Source organism: Filicampus tigris, chromosome 11 (genome assembly GCF_054856515.1).
Source record: "Filicampus tigris isolate MCC_2025a chromosome 11, RoL_Ftig_1.0, whole genome shotgun sequence".
Lineage (NCBI taxonomy): Eukaryota > Metazoa > Chordata > Actinopteri > Syngnathiformes > Syngnathidae > Filicampus > Filicampus tigris.
The window spans coordinates 23,807,612-23,826,454 of NC_141227.1; the positions used below are offsets into that span (position 1 = coordinate 23,807,612).

Sequence of the window (18,843 nt, forward strand, 5' to 3'; positions counted from 1 at the left end):
GAAAATGATTGTATGCGAGACTGGGACTGAAAGGTCAAAAATACATCAAATTAAATGAAATTGAAACAAATGAAACGTCTCTGCTGTGGGCGACGTCCCGAGATTGTCCTCAGTGCTTCCCCTTGGAAAGGTAACTACAGCTGGTAGTTAAAAAAAAAAAAAAAAACGCAAAACAAAACAGTAACATTTGACCAGCAAGTCCGAGCTCAGAGGAACTGCAGGAGCGTTTGACATTGACTTCAAAATCAGGGACTTTGCACGTTTAATAAAAGACGGAAAGGCCCGCGAGCCACGGAAATATAAAAACATGATTTTAAACAGAAACGTGGTCACATTTTTCTTTTGTGTGAGGTATGATATGATTTCATTGGTTGTCGAGCAATTGGAGATCTCAGCTCAGGCCCTCCTCCTATGTGGTGTTTGCCTTCTACTCAAAAAGCTGTGCTGAACCCCCCAAAGCGGGGAAGTCATGTGCATTCCGTTTACTTTGAAAGGCAGTGAATTCATACGGGTGCTATATATCACAAGGCCTTGGAATAAATTAAATTAAACAATTTTAAACAAAATTAAAAAAAAAAAAATCTGCTGCTACTCATTTCACAGTTAGATCAAAGACATTTGGATTCTACTAAGTCTAGAGAAAATAAATGTAGGTGGAAAATGACCTGCTGAATTGGTTTTTACCCCAAAAATGGGGTATGTCATGCAAATTCCATTTGGGTTAAGAGGCAATGAACGTCATTCTCAATAGATGGCGTCGCGTTACAGCAGTCGATTAGTTCAATCCACTGTTCAGCAGAGGAAATAACACACAAGTGCATTTTTTTTTTTTTATAACTCGTCCTTTTGTCTTTATTGCATTAGAACATACATTTGTCATATATATCTATTTATACTTTATAAATGTGAATTTGTACACTACAATCTTGTATTGTAACATGTTAGAAAAGACTGCAAAAACATAGCACTAAAAACAGTTACCCAACAATAAATAATACATTTGTCTTCTTGTTTTAGGCCACCAAGAACAAAACATGTTGGCAGAGATGATCAGAACCGGGGCACACTTAATGTCATCAGTGTCACACATCATTGAAGACAAGTCAAAACATTGACCAGTGGCTATACTGCGTCTCGGCAACTAACATATTCTGTGATTCACATATTTTGTTTTTTTATTTTTCTGCTTTTAAATGTTCAACACCAATCACACACTGCTAGGAAATTACATCAACCAGAAAGTGCTTTATTTGGCACCATTTTTGTTTTTCCACGCAATTTAAAGATGAGGCGATATGTTGGTCTTCTTTGAACAAATATTGATGGAAACATCTGTCTGGTAAAGAAATATGAACATTAAGATATCACATTTGAGTCAGCAGTATCGGAAAGCAGCTCGCAGGAAGTGCCGAAATGAAAGTGAGGAGGACAGGAAAGACAGCGGCACGGACATGGCCAGGCCAGGAAAACTATCAGGGGCAAGCGGAATTACATTTGGGCTGTACAAGTGAGAGCAAGAGGTGATGTGAGGCAACCAAACACTCCAGCAACTTGCCACAACATGTGTCCTCTTCAAGGTTAACATGCTGCTAGCCCAATAGCCTAATTGCCAAAGTCATTTTAAATTGACCGAAACATTGTGTTCGTTTTCATGATGTGTATGAAGATTCTCAGTCATCCAGGTTCTTCTAATCCACAAAGCTTGAATGGCAACAACTGGAATCTTTGTTTTGGACATTTTCTTGCTTTTGGAAAACGTTTCAAAGTGACTTTGGTGAATTATGCTATCAGACTAATTTTAGCCCTCTTCCCGATCACCAAAGCTGCATTCGACATAGGGCTGGACGATCAAAACTTTCTCAATCCTTAAATCTAATTGCAGATTTTTTTTTTCCACCCCGCTTCACTTATCGAAAAAAGCAGATGATAATGACATTCAAAGCCAGTTTTGCATTAGTTTCGTTTTTGCTTCTCATTTAGATCAAATCAATTCACCCCATTGAAATCAACTGAAATGCCATTATTGCATTACAGCATCTCAAAAATCACTTTTCACCATTTTTAAAAACAAAAGACAACTGTTGCATGAACAAAAACAATGAAAGACAATGCAAAGAAATAAACTGCTGTAATTTCTGTAGTATTCGTGTTCACTGTGTGACTTTCACTACTTTTCGTAGCGAGTGAGCTGGAGTCGGGTTGGCCTGACAGCAGCTCCTTGTGAGTGTTTTCATTTTGGATTCGACTGTTTCTCCTGTTCAAGAAACAGCTTAAAAGCGTATCAGCCAACGTGGCTCTCCTTGCCCGCATGTTAGGGCATTACAGTCACTTAAATGTGCCATTTTTTTTTCCACTTCACTCAAGCGGTAGCATATCAGAAACTCAAGTTGCTCAAATTGTTGGCTAACGACACAGACCGGAAAAAAATATGGTATTTGACCAAGCAACAATAAAAATCCATAAGATGGGACACTAATAAGCTACTACTGTAAGAGAAATGCTTTTTTCCAGATAATGTGAAAATAAGTGCTTTTTCTTTCTGTCTCAAATCAACGAATCGGCCAAATCCTAAGTCAACACCACTTGGACATGTATCAACTCGGTTGCATTCGGTTTCTCTTCTCTTCTATTCACCAAAGTGCTTGTTGACATGAATTTGAAGGAGCGCTAATGTGCTCCTTTGTTCTTATTTGGCCACATTTTCAGTCAACGTCTTCATTTTTGTCGGCCTTATCATCACACACACACAAAACCCTGTGACCATTCATGAATAGAAATAGGCACGCACACAGCCTCTGCAAAGACACAACAGGTAGACACATTTGGACCGATCAACGCGGCCGCCTGCTCGGCCAGCAGGAAGCTAAGACACAGTTGTCAAAAAGAGCGACGCGCTAGATGAAGCCGACATACGTGAAGCAGAGCTCAAAGCAGCTTGATGATGATCGAGACGTATGGTGAGGAACGAGTCACTGCACGTTTACCAGTACAACGTTTGAAAACCGAGGGATAAAACTCACTGAGTGGCACCCAGCGCAATATTTATTCATTGAGAAACGTGTTGCTGAGGGCAGTTAGCTCAGTTGTTAGCACCTACTAAAACACCGTACTTCCCCAGATAGTGGCTGCGGAATCTTTACTAAACTGCGAATGGGCGGGGGCATCCGCATTAGCGGGCTGTGAGAGATGTCCGGGAAATACGTAATCCTATTTCACCTACAATGGAACTGTGGTTGTCGTACAATTTGGTTTTGGACACATTTCACCACTTTAATAGTCATCTATATTTCAAATTAATTTCTGTCTGTAAAACTATAGTTATTCTATATATATATACAACATGTATTTTTTGTTCGTATTTTGACGTTTCTAATTTTCTGATTCATAGGATTTGCATTATTTTCTATGGGAAATGGAGCTATAGCTTTGCTTTTCGTACAATTTGGTTTGAGTCGGATTTTCTGTTTTGTTCATCCATCTATGCCAGTGACGTTTAATGAAGAGCAGGAATATTAAGTGTGAGATGGCAGATGGTCCAATCAACCAGACTACAGTCATCGCCTGCATATTTGCAGTTGACCAATCCCAAATTGACATATTTGCAGGTTTTTCCTGATAAACCCATCTCTATCTGGCTATTTGGTGAAAAATTCTCACATTTTCTTAGATGCCCTAACATGCTAAAAGATGGCGCCAAAGACTAATCCAAACAGGAATTGGTGTCAAGGAAGTATGTTGAAGTGTTACATATTACACTCTACTGGTAGGGAAATATTTGTCTACAAATGTACAAGGACTTAACTCTTTAAAGAAATCTAAAAAAAAAAAGAGATTTTTATAAAAAAAAAAAAAAAAAACGTGTGCCTTGCTGCTGTTTTGGTTAGCAACAGAGTTCAGACGGGTTCAGTGGTTAACTTTTGTGAAGTCCGTGTGAGAGCAACAGAGCCCAGCCTCTATTTGGGGAAATACGGCATTGCAGAAGAGGAGACATCCTACTTAAAAATATCAAAGACGGCAGACGACAACAACGACGACGACGACGACAACAACAACAAAAAACGCTTCATGACATCACAGTCATTTTGAACCACGTCATCCATTTGGGGGAAGACACAGTGGAATGTTTCACGCTGCTCGGCGCCTGTTTTCAAATTGTGACATCAAGACAATTACGTTACTAGCACTACTCCAGATATAGAATTATTACATTATTGCAAGATGTAATGATTTTTTTTTTCCCCTCCTCACATCACCTCTTATTAGGATGGTGCGGATACTCCAAGTGTGGAATATTTGGACCGTTTTGGCCTGAAACAACGTTTTTCATGACATGATTTTCATAACCATGTTGGAAATAATAAAAATCACATTGGGTGAAACGATAGAGATCAGATATGCGGTGTTCTCAGCTTTTGTCAATGTGAAAGTAACTCGGCGGGGTACACACGTAGCGATCATCGGACCAAATTTCAGCACTTTTCAAAGTCAGCGAAGGCCTGATTGTCGGATGTCTTCTAAAGACAATTCGGAGTGATTATCCAGCGGTGTGCTGAGAGATTTTTCCCCACCTGACTGACTCGGAAAACAATCGTAAATGTTAAACTTGTTCAATATTTATGATCCTTGCCTCGGCCAGGTCGGTCTTGGTAAGTCCTACCACAGACATCGAGTTTGAGGGAGGAGACTCACGATTACCAGCAGATTTATCGCGATGCGTGCGGTGTGTTGCTCATCTAAGGAGACGGCACACAATGAGAACAGTAAGGACCCACTCGCGTGGTCCCTCCTCACGTTCTAAAAAAATCAGTCCTGATCTTAAAAATCGATATGCGTGTACCCCCCTTAAAATGGAGGTACTATTCAAGTACTTGAGTGAAAGTACCAATGTATTTGATAAGTTGATTCACGTAATGTGAGTTTGTGTATGTGTGTGTAGTTGAGTAACGCACTATGGTCAACTATGGACAGTTGAGCTGATGGTCCAATACAGTTATAGTACAACATCTATACATCAACTATACATTGTGCGGGTTTTTTTCCTTTGTAGTATTTTCTGGGGGGGGGGGGTGATCACCATTACATCACTGCTAAAAGACGTGCGGAAGTGGAAGTGGAGCCACAGATAGACGATTTGGGACCACGTCCTGTTTTTGCCCCTCCTGTCCATCTGCGGCTCAGCGCGGAGGCTAATGGCTTGTCGGGAGCGCTAAAAAGACTAAAAAGGGGTTGATGCCTTACAAAATGACCTTGACAGTGGCGGGAGGGCCGGCAGTCGTTATGATATGACGGTGGCCTCCGTCACGATGGCGGGGTCTTCGATGTCGGCTTTGCTCTGGACCATCCGCAGCTCCAGCTGGGGCGGACTGGGCCTACGACCGGGACCTGCAAGTTCTGAGGAGGGCAAGAAGGCGAAGAAGACGATCAGGAATCTTTTTTTTGCCTAGTGCGTTCAAACTCATGTATAGTATTTATTGGTTGGATATTCAAGAAATTAGGGGGCTAAAAAAATGTATTTATTTTTTTTCGTCGTCAATTATGCGCTGACTTTTCCCTATTAGTGGACTGCCCGGTTAAAAACAAAAAGAAAGCATCTGCGAGTGTGCGCCACCTGCTGGTGGAGAAGGTTTTCCTTACCATGAGCGTACGATATGGTCCTCTGGATGACGTGATGCATCACCGAAAACGTTTTCTCACAAGCCGTCTGATTGTCACAAGGGTGGACAGAGAAGACATACATATTAAAGTCTAGTAGAGTAGTTTGGGGAAAAAACACACCAAAAAAAAACACGATACAAAACTTTTGGGACACTTTGCGGAAGTGGAAATTGAAGAAATGTGGAATTGAGAGCTACAAGATCTGCGGAAACTTTCCGCATTCGGTTAAACCACGACAAGCATGCAACGAGTCTCTTGCCCCCATCTCAGTCGCTATTATCTGCATTTTGGCCTGTTTTACTGCCGCTCCCCGAGGGATCGAGTCCAACCACTGATTGGTGAATTCATTGATCAACGTTTGTCCGCACTCGAGTGGGCGTAGTTACCTTGAGGTCATTTGGGTAGTGGTGCGTCCATGCCAGCAGCATAGCGGCGAACAAGTCGCCCGTCCCCACAAAGACGGCGTCCACTTTGGGAACTTCTATTCTCACCCTCTGCGTCGTCCTGCTGCCGTCGGGACGAACTGAAAGCAAGAGCGAGTATTTACTTGGCTTTCCTCGGGCGCGCTGGCGATCAATGGAGGCGAAGCGACACCCACCGTGACGCTGGCTGCCCAGCGACACCAGGAAGCGATCGCCCAGTCTGGAGGGCAGATCGGAGGAGGTGATGACCACCGTGTCCGGGCCCATGGCGTGCAGCAGGTCCATCACCTGCGCGACAAACACGCGCTTACAAATCGGGCTGCTCAAAAGAGTCGGCAATCGTGGAGGGAGGGAGGAAGGTTTCTCACCTCCACAGCGTCTTTCTCCGTGCTGATGTTCTTCCCTGTCAACAATCTGAAAAAAATATTCGGAATGGTTTAGTAAACCTTCATTTCTTCCACTAGCTCAATTGGAAAAAAGAAAGCCGGATAGAGTAATGCCTTTGGGCCGATGAAAAAAAAAAAAAAAAAGAACTCAAAATTGGCAAGTATGCTCTAGACCACAGGTGTCAAACTCAAGGCCCGGGGGCCAGATTCGGTCCGCGACGTCATTTTATGTGGTCCGCCAAGACAAATCGTGTGTTGACTTGACATGTTTTTTTGAAATTGTCTTCACTGTTAACACAACATATTGGATGTTTCAAGCATTTGCTACCAGTCCTTCCTTTAAAATACATTGAAAATTAGTTTAACAAACTATTTGCTGGTTTCAAAACTAGTGCTCCATCAATTAGTTGTGTCTAAGGCGATCATACATTTACACGGGTTCGCAGTCGTGACGGTCCTCCGTGTGAAATCACTACTACGAAAAATGAGTTTGACACCCCTGCTTCTTGACGTTTCACGCAGTGATGTTAGATTCGACGGGCTTTTGCAAGCATAAAAAAAAAAATTCAAATGCTATGCGGAGCAGTTTGACTTGACAACATCAGTGGAGTTCACTATTGGCGCACTCGCTTCAAGTGTCATCCAGTATGAAGCGCCGATTTTGTTTGGAAAGTCGTCACCAAAAGTCACGATTGCTAAACGCATGAGTGGTCAAAACAACTCACTCAGCCTCAAACTGGTTGGGAGTGATGATGTCGGCAACAGGAACCACCTTGTTCTTGTACACCGGATACAGATTCTGAGGGACGTACTGTCGAGACATTTGCAGTCACAACATGAAGACAAAGCGCAAAGACGGAGAGCAACAAAGCACTCGCGAGCAACCCACCATGGAGCCGTGGTCGCCCAGCACCGGGTCGCACACTGCAACGACACACGCAACACAATTCAAATACGCAACCGCAGCGTCGTTGCCAAAAAGCACGCGCGCTCAAAATGTGGAACAAGCAGCACAAGCGCTATGTGGGCTCCCTCTAGTGGGGGACTCACCAAGTGCACTCCGTCGTATTGAACTTTGACATTGGAAACATTTTTTCGGTGTCAAAAATTTGCAAGATGTGAACACTCACCATACACCAAGTTTGGATTGGCTCTCTTCAGCTCCTGAACAATATCCACCACCATCTCCAGGAAGGACGTGTCCCTGGTGTACCCTGCACGCAACACACACCCGCAATTTGGACAGACGTCCAACACGCGTTTGCTGCCGCGCGCGCGCGCACGCACGCACCTGTGAGAACGTAATCATACTGGTGCACGTTGTTGAGCTTGATGCCTTCGTAGAGAACGTGCAGCTCGTCGGCCGTCAGCACTTGGCCCTTCCAGTGCGAATAACCTGAAGGAGGACGAGGGGGCGGAGCCTGTTAGTTGCCACACATGCGTCAACACTGGCGCCGCATTCATTGGCTGATCGGCAGATGGATAATATGCAACGGGACACTTTATTGTTTCAAATTTAATTGAGGCCCATCACGCAGAGACAGACAGAAACAGGAACACACACACACATACACGCATGCGCGCACACACAGTCAGCCAGACACAAACAAGGACTGATGGACATGCACACGCACAAAAAACAGACATACACACATAAACAGGACATAGATGGAGAGAGACAAGACACACACATACACAAACACACAGAGGGACGCACACACAAAGAAGACACCGAAAAGGACAAAGAGATAAATGTGTGACTTGAAATAGCTTGACTGGTGTGTGTGTGTGCACGCGCGTGCGCCGGCGCACGTCTGTCTGCTGCAGGCTGATGTCGCAGCTCCAGGTGAGTCACAGGAGGGTCACGTGTTTTTTTTTGTTTTTTTTTTAGGGGGGTGTGGGGACTCTGGTTGCCAGGCAACACGGCAGAAGAAAGCCAGAGGGGCTGAGAAGGGCGCGTGAGGAGCGGGAGCGCCGCGTCTGCGTGCGTGCGCGGGATGACATCATCACTTGCTGCTGTGACAATGGACGACGTCATCATCTGGGTCCTCCCGCCTCTTTAGCGCCTCTTTAGCGCCTCTCGGGTCTGAGCTGAAGGATATTTTTAACACTAGACATCATTATTCTGTTAGCTATGAATTTTAAATTGCACTACTTCACAAAAAAAGCACGTGATTATTTCTTGATTAAGATGTGCAATTAAAATCTCAGACATCCCTCAAGATGTCATGATCGTTTGCGATTGTAAAAGTTAAAATTGGCATATCCAAGAGCGAATTGGGCCTCAGCACAGACGACGGGCGGGACGGCGAGGTGAAATGTAACGACGGCCAATCAGGAAGCTCGCTGAAGTTGCTAGTGACAGCTTCTTGTATTTCTTCTGGTCACTCTTCTTTCGGGTTCTTTTCAGTGGTTCGGAAGTTGCGTGGCACCATACTGCCTCTCACAGGTCAGTACTGGTACTCCAACAGACAAATGCACATCACCCAGGATAACACAAATAAACATTTTTACAAACACATTTCAAAAATCGTCTAAGATGTTCAAAATGGGTATGTGTAAGTATTCTACCAATTATACCATTGATTACATTGATAAAAATTGATTTTGCATCATCAAACACAATAAATTACATGCATGTGAGGTACAGGTATTATTTTTGTCCACTTGGGGGCGCCATGCTTACGTTCTATTGTACTAACTATGACTTGGTGTGTACGTCTTAAAAAGCCAGGGCCCGGCCCGGCCTGGTGAGTGACGCGGGTGTCAGCGAATGAGAGTGTAGAGTTGGCTGGCTGTTGACGGACAAACGTGTTGAGTCACTGCGTGACTTGTGCTTATTACGGCTTTGCTTTCTTACCTTTATTTATTTATTTCTAATGAAGTAACTGAAAGTGCACTGGCGGCTGTTTCGACATGACAATACCTTAACTGGCGATTGTAGGCTATATTAACAAGAGGTGGCAAATCCATGTCGAGAAAGTAAAAACCCTGACACCGTTTGACTATATGATTTGGTAAACAAGCTCGTTTTCCTGCCGGCTGAGTAGAAGCACCTGTGGCCAAAGCCAAACTGTGGCAGGCTCTTTCCGTTCTTCGATATTAACCCATTCACTGCCAAGAACGACTTTAGAAGTCCATTCGAATCGAAAACATTCAGTGTCAAGGTCGCGAAATGTGGTTTGATGTGTTTTTTTTCCATTGGGAAGACTTGATATGGCTTGGCCGCGCTGACTCTTTAAATTGCAAGCAGTTGAGGAGTGGTAATGAAGCAAACCACCAGTAGAGGGTAGCGGTGCACCACGACAGAAAAAGGCAGAATCCAACGTTCTTTCGCATGAGAGAAGAGCATAACTGCTTTCGGCGTAATTTGGACAGGGGAAAGACCTTGTCAAAAACGTATGCCGTACATCGCTGATTTCCATTCACATGACAGCAGCCATTCGACGATAATGTGTAAGACTATAGATGGATATGTAAGGGCAAATTACAACGTTCGTAAGATTAACTACACCGCGGGGCTGACAGCTATGGGAGAGAGTCTTTTTTTTTTTTTTTTCCATTTGGTAGGTTTGATGTAAAAATATTCCTAGAACGCGACATTCTGCGGGTTTTGAAGCATCAGTCCAAATGCGGTCGAACGGGTGACTCGTGATCAGCGCACGCCCACGTCACAGATGAGTCGTCGTTCAAGCAGAGTCTTATGGCAACATCAAACCTCAACAAGGTGACACTTCAAATATTTGCAAACTACGCGACCGGGGTAGCGGCGCACTGCCGCACACACGGCAAACGACGGCGTTGGAAGCGCTGGTCTTACCTGTGTGGTTGGAGAACTGCACTGAGTTGATGGAGTCCACCTCAAAGCCTAAAACCTGCAAGAAGTCAAACACACAAGCAAGGTCACAAGCAGGAAAGAGCTTTTTTTTTTTTTCTTTTTTTTTGAGTGAACAACAATCATGATGAGTCAATAAAGGACCTGCGACAAAGATGTTACAAGTCGATGAAAAAAGACCATCTTGACCTCAATGAGCGGCGCAAAGAGATGGCGGATGCGGAAACACTCGGGAGTCATGTCAAGTGCTGTGACAAGGATGCACCATTCATTTGCAGTGTGTAATGACAAACATGAATGGCACTGCACGCTGACTATTCAGGGGGGGGAAAAAAAAAAAAAAAAAAACATTCAGCAGAAATCAAAATCTGAGATGAGACGGCAAACTCTAAAATAATGTGGAATGCTGCAAAGTGACAGCTACTAAAAGCAGGTAAACACTCTCAAATGCTTTCATTTGTATTAGTCAAAGTCTTTTTTTGCAGGCATCTTTTCCTTCCTGCTGTTTTTTATTGCAGGAGGGCACGTACGGAAACCAGGTATCAGTATCGGGACGATGCCGGCCTCATTTTAAGCTACTGGGTTCAGTTGGAGGCTGCCGATACCAACCGCCGATACTTGAGGCAAAAAATACAAATCTGACATCGGGTTATTCCTCCTTGGCAGTAGTAAGGACTCCGGACGGCCAAAACCGTGGGAACTTGTTGTTGCTTTTTTTCCCTTTTTTCCTTCTTCTTGTTTTTGCATTCTTCCTTCCTTAGCTTGGAACTGCTTGTCTGTCCTCCTTCCTTTGCTACTGTGCAGAATTACTGCTTCAGAAACCTATCGTCTCAAATGACTTGCCATTATTCACGGCCCTTAGAAAGTTCATTTGAAAAGAATAGAGCTACTCTAGTATTTTCAAGCCATATCTGGATTATTTCTCCAGCCTACAAGGTTGAACCTCAGAGCACTTCTTGTGCGGGGACAGTATTTGCTATCGTTGTGCTAATAAACATCCGACCACACATCCCGCACGCGTTTGCTCGACTTTGCTCGGCCAACTTGAAAGTCCACAGGTCTGCTACGCCCAGTCGGTGGAGTGAAGCAAATATTTTCTTTTACGCTACGTTACTTGAATGTTTCAATCAGTTACGAGCATGGCCAGCAATGTTAAACTGCTGTTAAACGACGCTCATGTCATGAATAATTATGCATATGGAATAGTTTTGATCTCATTCAAATGAGGAAAAACACACCAGCTGCCATGTCAACTGAACGCAACGATAAAGCCGCAACACGCTGCTTCCTTGCCCACTCGTGTTTATCTTCAGATAAACAAAACGGCTTCGTGACACCGACGATGAGCATATTGTGCATTAACGCTAGCTGTTGCTCTCTTATCCTAACTGCAAAAACTATCCTAAAAGCATAACCGGCGACGACGCGAGCACTCCGTCATGTCACTCGGAGAAACCCCGCGGCAGCCAATCAGTGGCCTCCAACCCTGCACGCCACGCAAGTGTCAGGGGAGGCCCCGCATGCTCGTCGTAAACCTCCGCGCCAATTACGGCTCCCGAGGTGCTCCCAATTTACATTTGAATACATGCGACTGCGTATTTGTGGCAAAACACACAGCGGCAGTATGCGCGTGGCATGGAAATCATTAGCTAAGCCTAGCCAGGTATTCGTCTTGGCCCTGACATGCGGCCGCCTTGTCTTGTGTCAACAGCGCTCGCGCGGCCTCCCAAAAGTGGAAAGCGGTAAAAAGCAGCTTTTACAGGCCGCGTAAAAGGCTCGTCTGTTATATAGAGCAGCTAATGGCTCGGGCGCTTTAGCCCATATAAAGACTATTATTTGCGCATTCGCGGGCGCAAAGAGAATCAATCGGACGTAACAAGTTGAAGGCGCTCTCGTGGGCTGAGGGCGAACACGCCGCAACTTCCGCAGCGTCCCGAGGCGCCGACGGGGCCAAAAATAGATGAAGCACTTCTCGCAACAGCGTGATGGACGATGCGGAGGGACATCCAGCATCATCGTCATCATCCTCATCCAACCAAAGCGACCAGCTCCCATTACAGTCACACTGTCAACAGCAGAGAAGGCAACGGGCTAACGCGCTCACTTTCACGGCCTGCTGAGCACATCTCCTCTGTGTCCGTCACATACATCGGACTCAGCCAAACATCTTTTGGTTTTGGTTGGACAAAGAACCTTTTCCACAGCATTCTTGTAGACAACCAGTCAAGTAGGATGGTCTTTCAACCATCAGAGTAGTTTGGATCAGTTACGTGCCATGAGAGAGAGGTATGTGCTCCCTCTTACCTGCTCCAGTTAAGAAGTGAGCAGCAGCATGAGGTTAAAGATTAATCAATGAGTCCATAACTAATTGATGATCAAAATAACGGACAACTATTTTGAAAATCGATTAATTGTTTAGAGCCACTGTTTAACTTGAATCCTCAAAATCTGGGCTCAGCTTGGCTCCTCTACCCTTCCGTTTCGTCTGCTACTTGGGGAAACCCTTCTCCGATTGGCTGACGAGTTTCAGTTGAAAATGTCCACCAATAAGATCGCATGGGTCAAAATTCTGAGAGGTTCTCCAAGTCGCCGTGTCAAAATTACCGCGACGTTTCAAATGGCGTCACATGCCCCCCAAAAAATCCACTTCTACAGCACAAATGGAACATTATTTTTTAGAAGAGCAGTGCTCGTCAATGTTTTTTGGGGTGGATTTCAGAAGTGTTTGAAGTTATAGATTAGAGAATTGGCGGCTGGAAATTGACACAATTCTGAGCAGTTTAGATATCAACTATGTCCTGTACCTAACCGTTTGACCATAACGGATTCCACTAACTCCCTGGGACTAATGTAAACACATACAAGTATGTCCCCCCCCCTAAAAAAGCAAGTGTTCTATTTCTCATGACCGACACTTTGTTCAGTCAGGACATTGATGTCGGTTTCAATGTCAGACCCACAAGGGTTTCCTCAATGTCAACATGAGGAAAAGGTGATGAGGAGTCGTTGAGTGACAGCGAGAAGGGAGATGAAACATCATTTTGGAGGCTTTCGTTCCCTGGAAGACAAACTCAAAGCGGACACTGATGACGAAGAAAACCTAGCGACAAGGCACGTCACGACTCGTACGTGGACAAACATAATAAACTTTGGATTTTCGTTCTTTCGGTCACGGCGTGCAATGGGATGACATTTTAAAAGTAGGGGCGTAGGGGGTGGAAAGGAGCATTACACTTGAAATGTCAGTCAAGGTCCCCCCCTCGTCACATCATGGATGCGAAAAAGAGAAGGAAAGGGAGCTTCGTTGGCTTCTACCTGCAGCGGGAAAGAGGCGCTCTTGTTGCCCACATATCCCCGGACGACGTGGCTCTGGATGGACAGGACGCGGCACTCCATGGCGGCTCCCGGTGGTCAGCCGAGGAGGACAGACGCAGACGGACACTCGCTCGCTTCACCACATAACAACACGGCCCGAGCCCGGCGCGCGCCCACCGGAGATTTAGCTGAATGTTAGCCTAATGGCTAACCGGAGGTGTGTCACGCGCACGTATGACGGTGGCGAGCGTGCGTGCGTGCGCGCGGGCGGGCGCTTCTAAGTGAGTGAGCCCCCGTTCTCGCGGAGACGTATTGTTGATTTAACCGGTTTTAAAGTAGTCCGTCAAGACGTAGTCCGTTCGGGAAATCTCCCCGCCTATGATAAACCACTTAAAAGCACTCAAAACGAAAGAAGCCCTGGTTGGCTGCAGAGCGCAGTTCGAGGCGTGGCTCAACATAGGGTGGACCGGACACGGATTCTAAGCACCTTCTTTTTTATTAAACTATTTCATTGGTGGTTTTAATGATGGGCTGTTTTATGACGTCACGCTTACCTTTTGACACTTGATTGAACATCGAAAATGATAAACTCTCAACCCTAAGTCAGTCGGGGCGGAGCTATGAAGCTATGAACTGTTGGACGGAAGTGGTCGAAACGGCCATTTGACGTCCATTCTGGGTGAACAGAGGCTACCTTGTAGAGCCACGAAAGCTTGTAAAGCGTATTCAGTGGCCCCGAAAATTGTGGAGTTGATGTTGGCTCTGAGTGTCTAGGCCACTGGGTTCAAAAGTTGTAGTCAAAAGACGTCCTCCACATAGAAATGAGTGATGTATGCAGTACCACATGTACCCAGCAGAGGGCGCACTCGCTGTACGGTTGAGGTTAGTATTTATTTGGATTTCAGTCAGTTGATTTTTTTTTCAGTCAGTTGATAGTTTGTAATTTTCGTCGTCAAATGTGACGTGGTAAGACGGCGCATCATTAAAGCCGCCGGGGAAATAGTTAAAACACACATTGGTGGTCATCCGAAGACACGGCTAAAAGATACTTTCTATCAGCTGTTAATGTGTGTTTTAGTGTGACAAAATGGGTAAAAATCGAAGCCGTGTGGTCGGTCACGTTCACACTAAAACAACAGCTTCAGTCGTGTTTTGAACACTGAACAGGCGAATGTGTGGTCACCTAAAATCCATTGACGTCATCAGCGGAGGAACATTCATGGGCATTCGAAAACTCAATTATCTGTCATCTGGACTTGAATGCAAAGAGAAGACGAGACATTTTCGACACAAAACCACTTAACATAACGTGTCTTCTGTTGACATGTTGATATTATTTTTACGTATGTCGAAAGTAAGCCGGGATAAACGAAGAACGATGGACTGCTTCGTGATTCGTGAGAGTCGTGACTGACGAAGGGGATTTGGCGACTCGCATATCAAACACAGCAAGCGGCGGTAGAGGATGTGAAAAAAAAAAGGCTGCATATAAATGATAAATATAGCACAGCAATGCCGCAGAGTCGTGATTAGAAGACTAACGAGTACAATGCATATCTCCAACTCCACCTGCTGTTAAACGAGAGAACTAAAGGCCTGCTCGTATATATCATAATTTTTTTTATTCTCTTGTTCAACAGGCTTAGGTCAAAGAAAGTATATCGTTGTGGAAAATGTGTTTTTTTTTAAGTGATTAATTACAAAGGGCAAAACCTTTTATAAACTTAAAACAAATAAATGAATTATCCTCCTGAGTAGAAAATAGAAAAACATAACAAAAGTAAATTCACCTGATGTGAACAGTGTGAGCGTGTGGGTTGAATTACAAAGCAAATGGTGTCCATGTTGGTCCAACTGAAGTTTATTTTGAACTTTATTAACACTGAAAAGACAACAAGGTACGTACATCTTCTAGAGCAACGCCCATCTTCTATCGTCCATGAGCAGTCATATAATAACTTCAGTTTTTCTCAGTAGTATTTCTACAGCAGCCTGGAAGGCGGACAGTATGAACGGCTCATTAGCTTACTTTTAGTACAGTGTGAGGGGGTATGAAGGGGTCTCGAGAGGAAAATACACGCTTAAGACATTTTTCTCATTGAAGACACAAACAAAACTGGCTTGCCCACATCTGATTGGACAGTGGGTGGTCGCTAGGTAACCGTTGGTTGTTTACAGTGTGGGGGAAACGTGGTACAGTTTACAACATTCCTCTTTGAGGTGCAGTCCATTTCTGTGTTCATATATGTGTGTATGTGTGTTTCAGCTTTCAGCAGCAACCTAAGGACAAGAGAGAGGTTGGATGTGCGACTAAATGAAGCAACTGCAGCCCTCGCAAAAACAAGTGAATTAATTATTCACTAAAAATGGGGAAAAGTTAAATTAAGTACCCTCAACAGTAAAAAAACAAGGAAAAAGAAAATGTATTAATTATCCTCATAGAAAAATAAAACAACTTATTATACTACTTATTATCCTTAGGGTTAACAAAAAAAAAAGTAAATTCATAATTTTCAGTGGTACAAAATGAGGGGAAAAAAACCATCAGCAAGTTGACTATCCTCATGGGCACAAAAACAAAAAATCAATTATCCTCAACAATCGACTTCTATTGCTGCTAACTAATCAGCGTTGTTAGCATCTTCTGCTAAACCTGTACACTTAATACATACGCACACACATGTGAGAGATTGTCACTGGATTGAGTATCAGAGGGAGGATACAGTTTAATCGGATGTCACCTTGGATTAGCTGTTAGCCACGAGCTAACACTTTCGGAGAACAGCTTTTCTTCTGAAACCAGAGCACAACAACAACAAAAAAGAAAAACGTGGCTGTGTCGCATTGTGGCTGTCACTTCAGTTCTGCCCGTCAAGTTCTTGTTCAAGTGAGCTGCCACGTGGTCCAACTTACCAGCTGACGATTCAACTTCTTCTACCGGTCAGTCAATAAATAAGAATAAGAATAAAGTCTCTCTCTGTCACTCTTGCATCTCCAAGCCAGACGGCGGTCCAGCTGTGTCCAGTCATTCCTGATAATAACGATCCAGATGTGCGCTTTCAGGGCTCCTCAAAGAGCTGGAGGTCCAGCCTGACCACGATCTCACCGGTGGGAACCTCGTGGAGCAGCAAGCGCTTGGTGATTGGTCCCTTGGAGCCCTGGTCCTTTTTGATCTCGGCCAATCGGATCTCTGTCCTACCCAGGAAGTCTGAAGGGGAGCGGATAAGAAGAGATGGAGACATAGTGAACACCCGTTCAGCTGTTGGTGGAATGTGTGGCTTGTGCTATAAGCTATGGCAACAGAAATGTCAGCAAAAGCCTACTAGAACATCTAAACATGAATTGCGGTTAAAGTGGTGACTCCAGTTTAACACAAGTTTGAATGTGACTGGTTCATTTTAAAGAGCCAAGAGAGTGCAGACATTTGCAACAACAACATTTAATTTTAGGGGTTTTTTTTCCCCCCAATTGAGTTGTACATTATAGAAAATGAAATCATTTATTCTGGTCTCGTTTTTTTTTTTTTTTTTATATTTCACAAAAACCTGGCAGGGGTGAACAGGGGTGTGTAGACATTTTAGATCCGGATTATTTGTCACTCCTAGTTGAAGTTTATTTTAAAAGTAACATCAAAATGTTCCATAAGGTTTAGTCTACAGAAGTCTGCTAGCTTAAAGCTAACAAAGAACGTAAAATGCCATAGACTGACTAACGGAAATGAGCAGTGGCATCACAGTAATTCTCAAACTTCAAACAACTGCTGCTTGAAGACACACAGAGTTGCCTGTACATGATGGAGCAATAAATCCACAATATAACTCATTTATCCCAAAGACATATTTATATGTCATTTCACAATGGGTCTGAAAAAGTCTGGCACTGAATGAGATAATGATGAAGCACAATAAAACTGGGGTTGCCTGTTTTGTATTGCTTGCGTCAGACAAGAAATATGAACTTGTGGGGTACCGACCGTCCGGTGAGAACTGGTCCCGTTCAAACACGGTGACGCACAGGACGTCCTGCTCCAGGTCCTTGATGAAAAACTGGCAGTTGGAGTTCCACTTGGGATTCAGCGTGTCCTGCCACCAAGCAAAATTTGTTGAGCAAAGAAAACATGCAAGCAGACCTTGGCCAAGGCTCAACGCGCAAACAAAATCATCATTCATCTTAACGTCTAAAGTACAAAGAAAATCATTCATCATCGAAAAGGAGTTTCATTCAAATGTAGGATTTTAACAATTAAATGTATTCTATAATGAATAATTCTAATATAATTTTTAACAATACATACAGTACAAACATTCATAATATCTATAAAATATGTATATTTATAGAAGGGTTAAAAACAAAAAAAAAAAAAAAACAAAAATTATCCTCATGGGTAAAAAAAAAAAAAAAAAAAAAAAGGTCAATTAATTGTCGACATGGCTTAAATATGTTCTATGCAGTCCCACTAGTTGAAACAAGGGATTCTGATAAATACTGCGTTTGTGGATTCTACCCGTTTTGTCCATTTCAGGGAGCGGCCATTTTGTCACTTCTGTCGACTGAAAATGACATGACAGTTGCTCAGCGCTCAGGTAACGACCAATCATGGCTGACCTGTTTTCTCAAGCTGAGCCTTGATTGGTCGGCGGCAGAGCCCTGAGCAACTGTCATGTCATTTGCAGTTGACAGAAATGAAAAGATGGCCACCCCTGAGATGGTTAAATAGGTGTGGATTTTGGTTGATTAAAAAAAAAAAAAGTAATTGAATTCTCCTCATGGCTAAGAAATGTTCCCATGAATCCAAAGCAGCAGTTGCCTTGGTGGAGGCGATCAGCGACGTTACCTGCAGAGTTTTGGTGATGTGGCACTGCGAGCCCATGGTGACCTCACAGTAAGGATTGCTTTTACCTGCCGCACAAACAAACGTCAAGACCGCAACCTGCTCGCCCACACGCTCCTTTTAAACCCAAAATCCTGGCTGCCATTTTTTCATTACCGTGCGAGCGACACGGCTTGAGTTCGATTCCCTCCACGATGTTGACCATCAGCCTGCCGATGCCCGTCGCCCTCTGGGAACGCACTGACGCAGCGCAGCACATCAACAGCCAGCAACAAGCACGTCACAGCATTACAATCAAGTCAGCTCAATACCCAGATAGGCTTTTTCTCTCTTCTTCTTCTCGGTTTCGATGAAGAGTTCGGAAGCCGCCTTGATTTTCTGGACCCACGCCGTCCTGCG

The 18,843-nt window shown here is 44.1% G+C and overlaps 2 protein-coding genes and 1 long non-coding RNA gene across 9 annotated transcripts in view; 1 reads left to right on the plus strand and 2 right to left on the minus strand.

Moving 5' to 3' along the window:
- Positions 1-1,225: 1,225 nt before the first annotated feature.
- LOC147140247 (pyridoxal kinase-like) lies at positions 1,226-14,014 on the minus strand. Its single transcript, XM_086046177.1, has 11 exons — positions 13,614-14,014; positions 10,284-10,338; positions 7,755-7,859; positions 7,594-7,677; positions 7,353-7,387; positions 7,189-7,274; positions 6,446-6,491; positions 6,254-6,365; positions 6,042-6,178; positions 5,635-5,701; positions 1,226-5,391 (listed from the first exon to the last, which is right to left on the minus strand). Exons 1-11 carry the CDS (start codon positions 13,692-13,694, stop codon positions 5,276-5,278), a joined length of 924 nt encoding a protein of 307 aa, XP_085902303.1. The 5' UTR covers positions 13,695-14,014; the 3' UTR covers positions 1,226-5,275.
- A 487-nt stretch (positions 14,015-14,501) lies between these two features.
- LOC147140248 (uncharacterized) lies at positions 14,502-17,111 on the plus strand. Its single transcript, XR_015088829.1, has 2 exons — positions 14,502-16,553; positions 16,677-17,111. It is a non-coding gene; the product is annotated as an uncharacterized LOC147140248 (long non-coding RNA).
- itsn1 (intersectin 1 (SH3 domain protein)) overlaps positions 15,459-18,843 on the minus strand; it is a 36,323-nt gene continuing 32,938 nt past the window's right edge. For all 7 annotated transcript variants that reach the window (XM_086046174.1, XM_086046175.1, XM_086046173.1 and 4 more), the window contains 5 exons: positions 18,756-18,838; positions 18,601-18,684; positions 18,448-18,512; positions 17,587-17,695; positions 15,459-16,821 (listed from right to left, as the gene is read on the minus strand). In XM_086046174.1, the coding sequence (XP_085902300.1) occupies positions 16,673-16,821; positions 17,587-17,695; positions 18,448-18,512; positions 18,601-18,684; positions 18,756-18,838 (490 nt within the window). In that variant the 3' untranslated portion in view covers positions 15,459-16,672. The remainder of the gene's footprint in view (positions 16,822-17,586; positions 17,696-18,447; positions 18,513-18,600; positions 18,685-18,755; positions 18,839-18,843) is intronic.

Excerpts from the sequence above, each read along its gene's own strand:
- LOC147140247 (XM_086046177.1), bottom strand. The coding sequence starts at position 13,694 with ATGGAGTGCCGCGTCCTGTCCATCCAGAGCCACGTCGTCCGGGGATAT. Across the intron at positions 7,860-10,283 it reads GCAGTTCTCCAACCACACAG|GTTATTCGCACTGGAAGGGC; the intron begins GTAAGACCAGCG and ends GTCCTCCTTCAG. Across the intron at positions 6,179-6,253 it reads GCTGGGCAGCCAGCGTCACG|TTCGTCCCGACGGCAGCAGG; the intron begins GTGGGTGTCGCT and ends TCTTGCTTTCAG.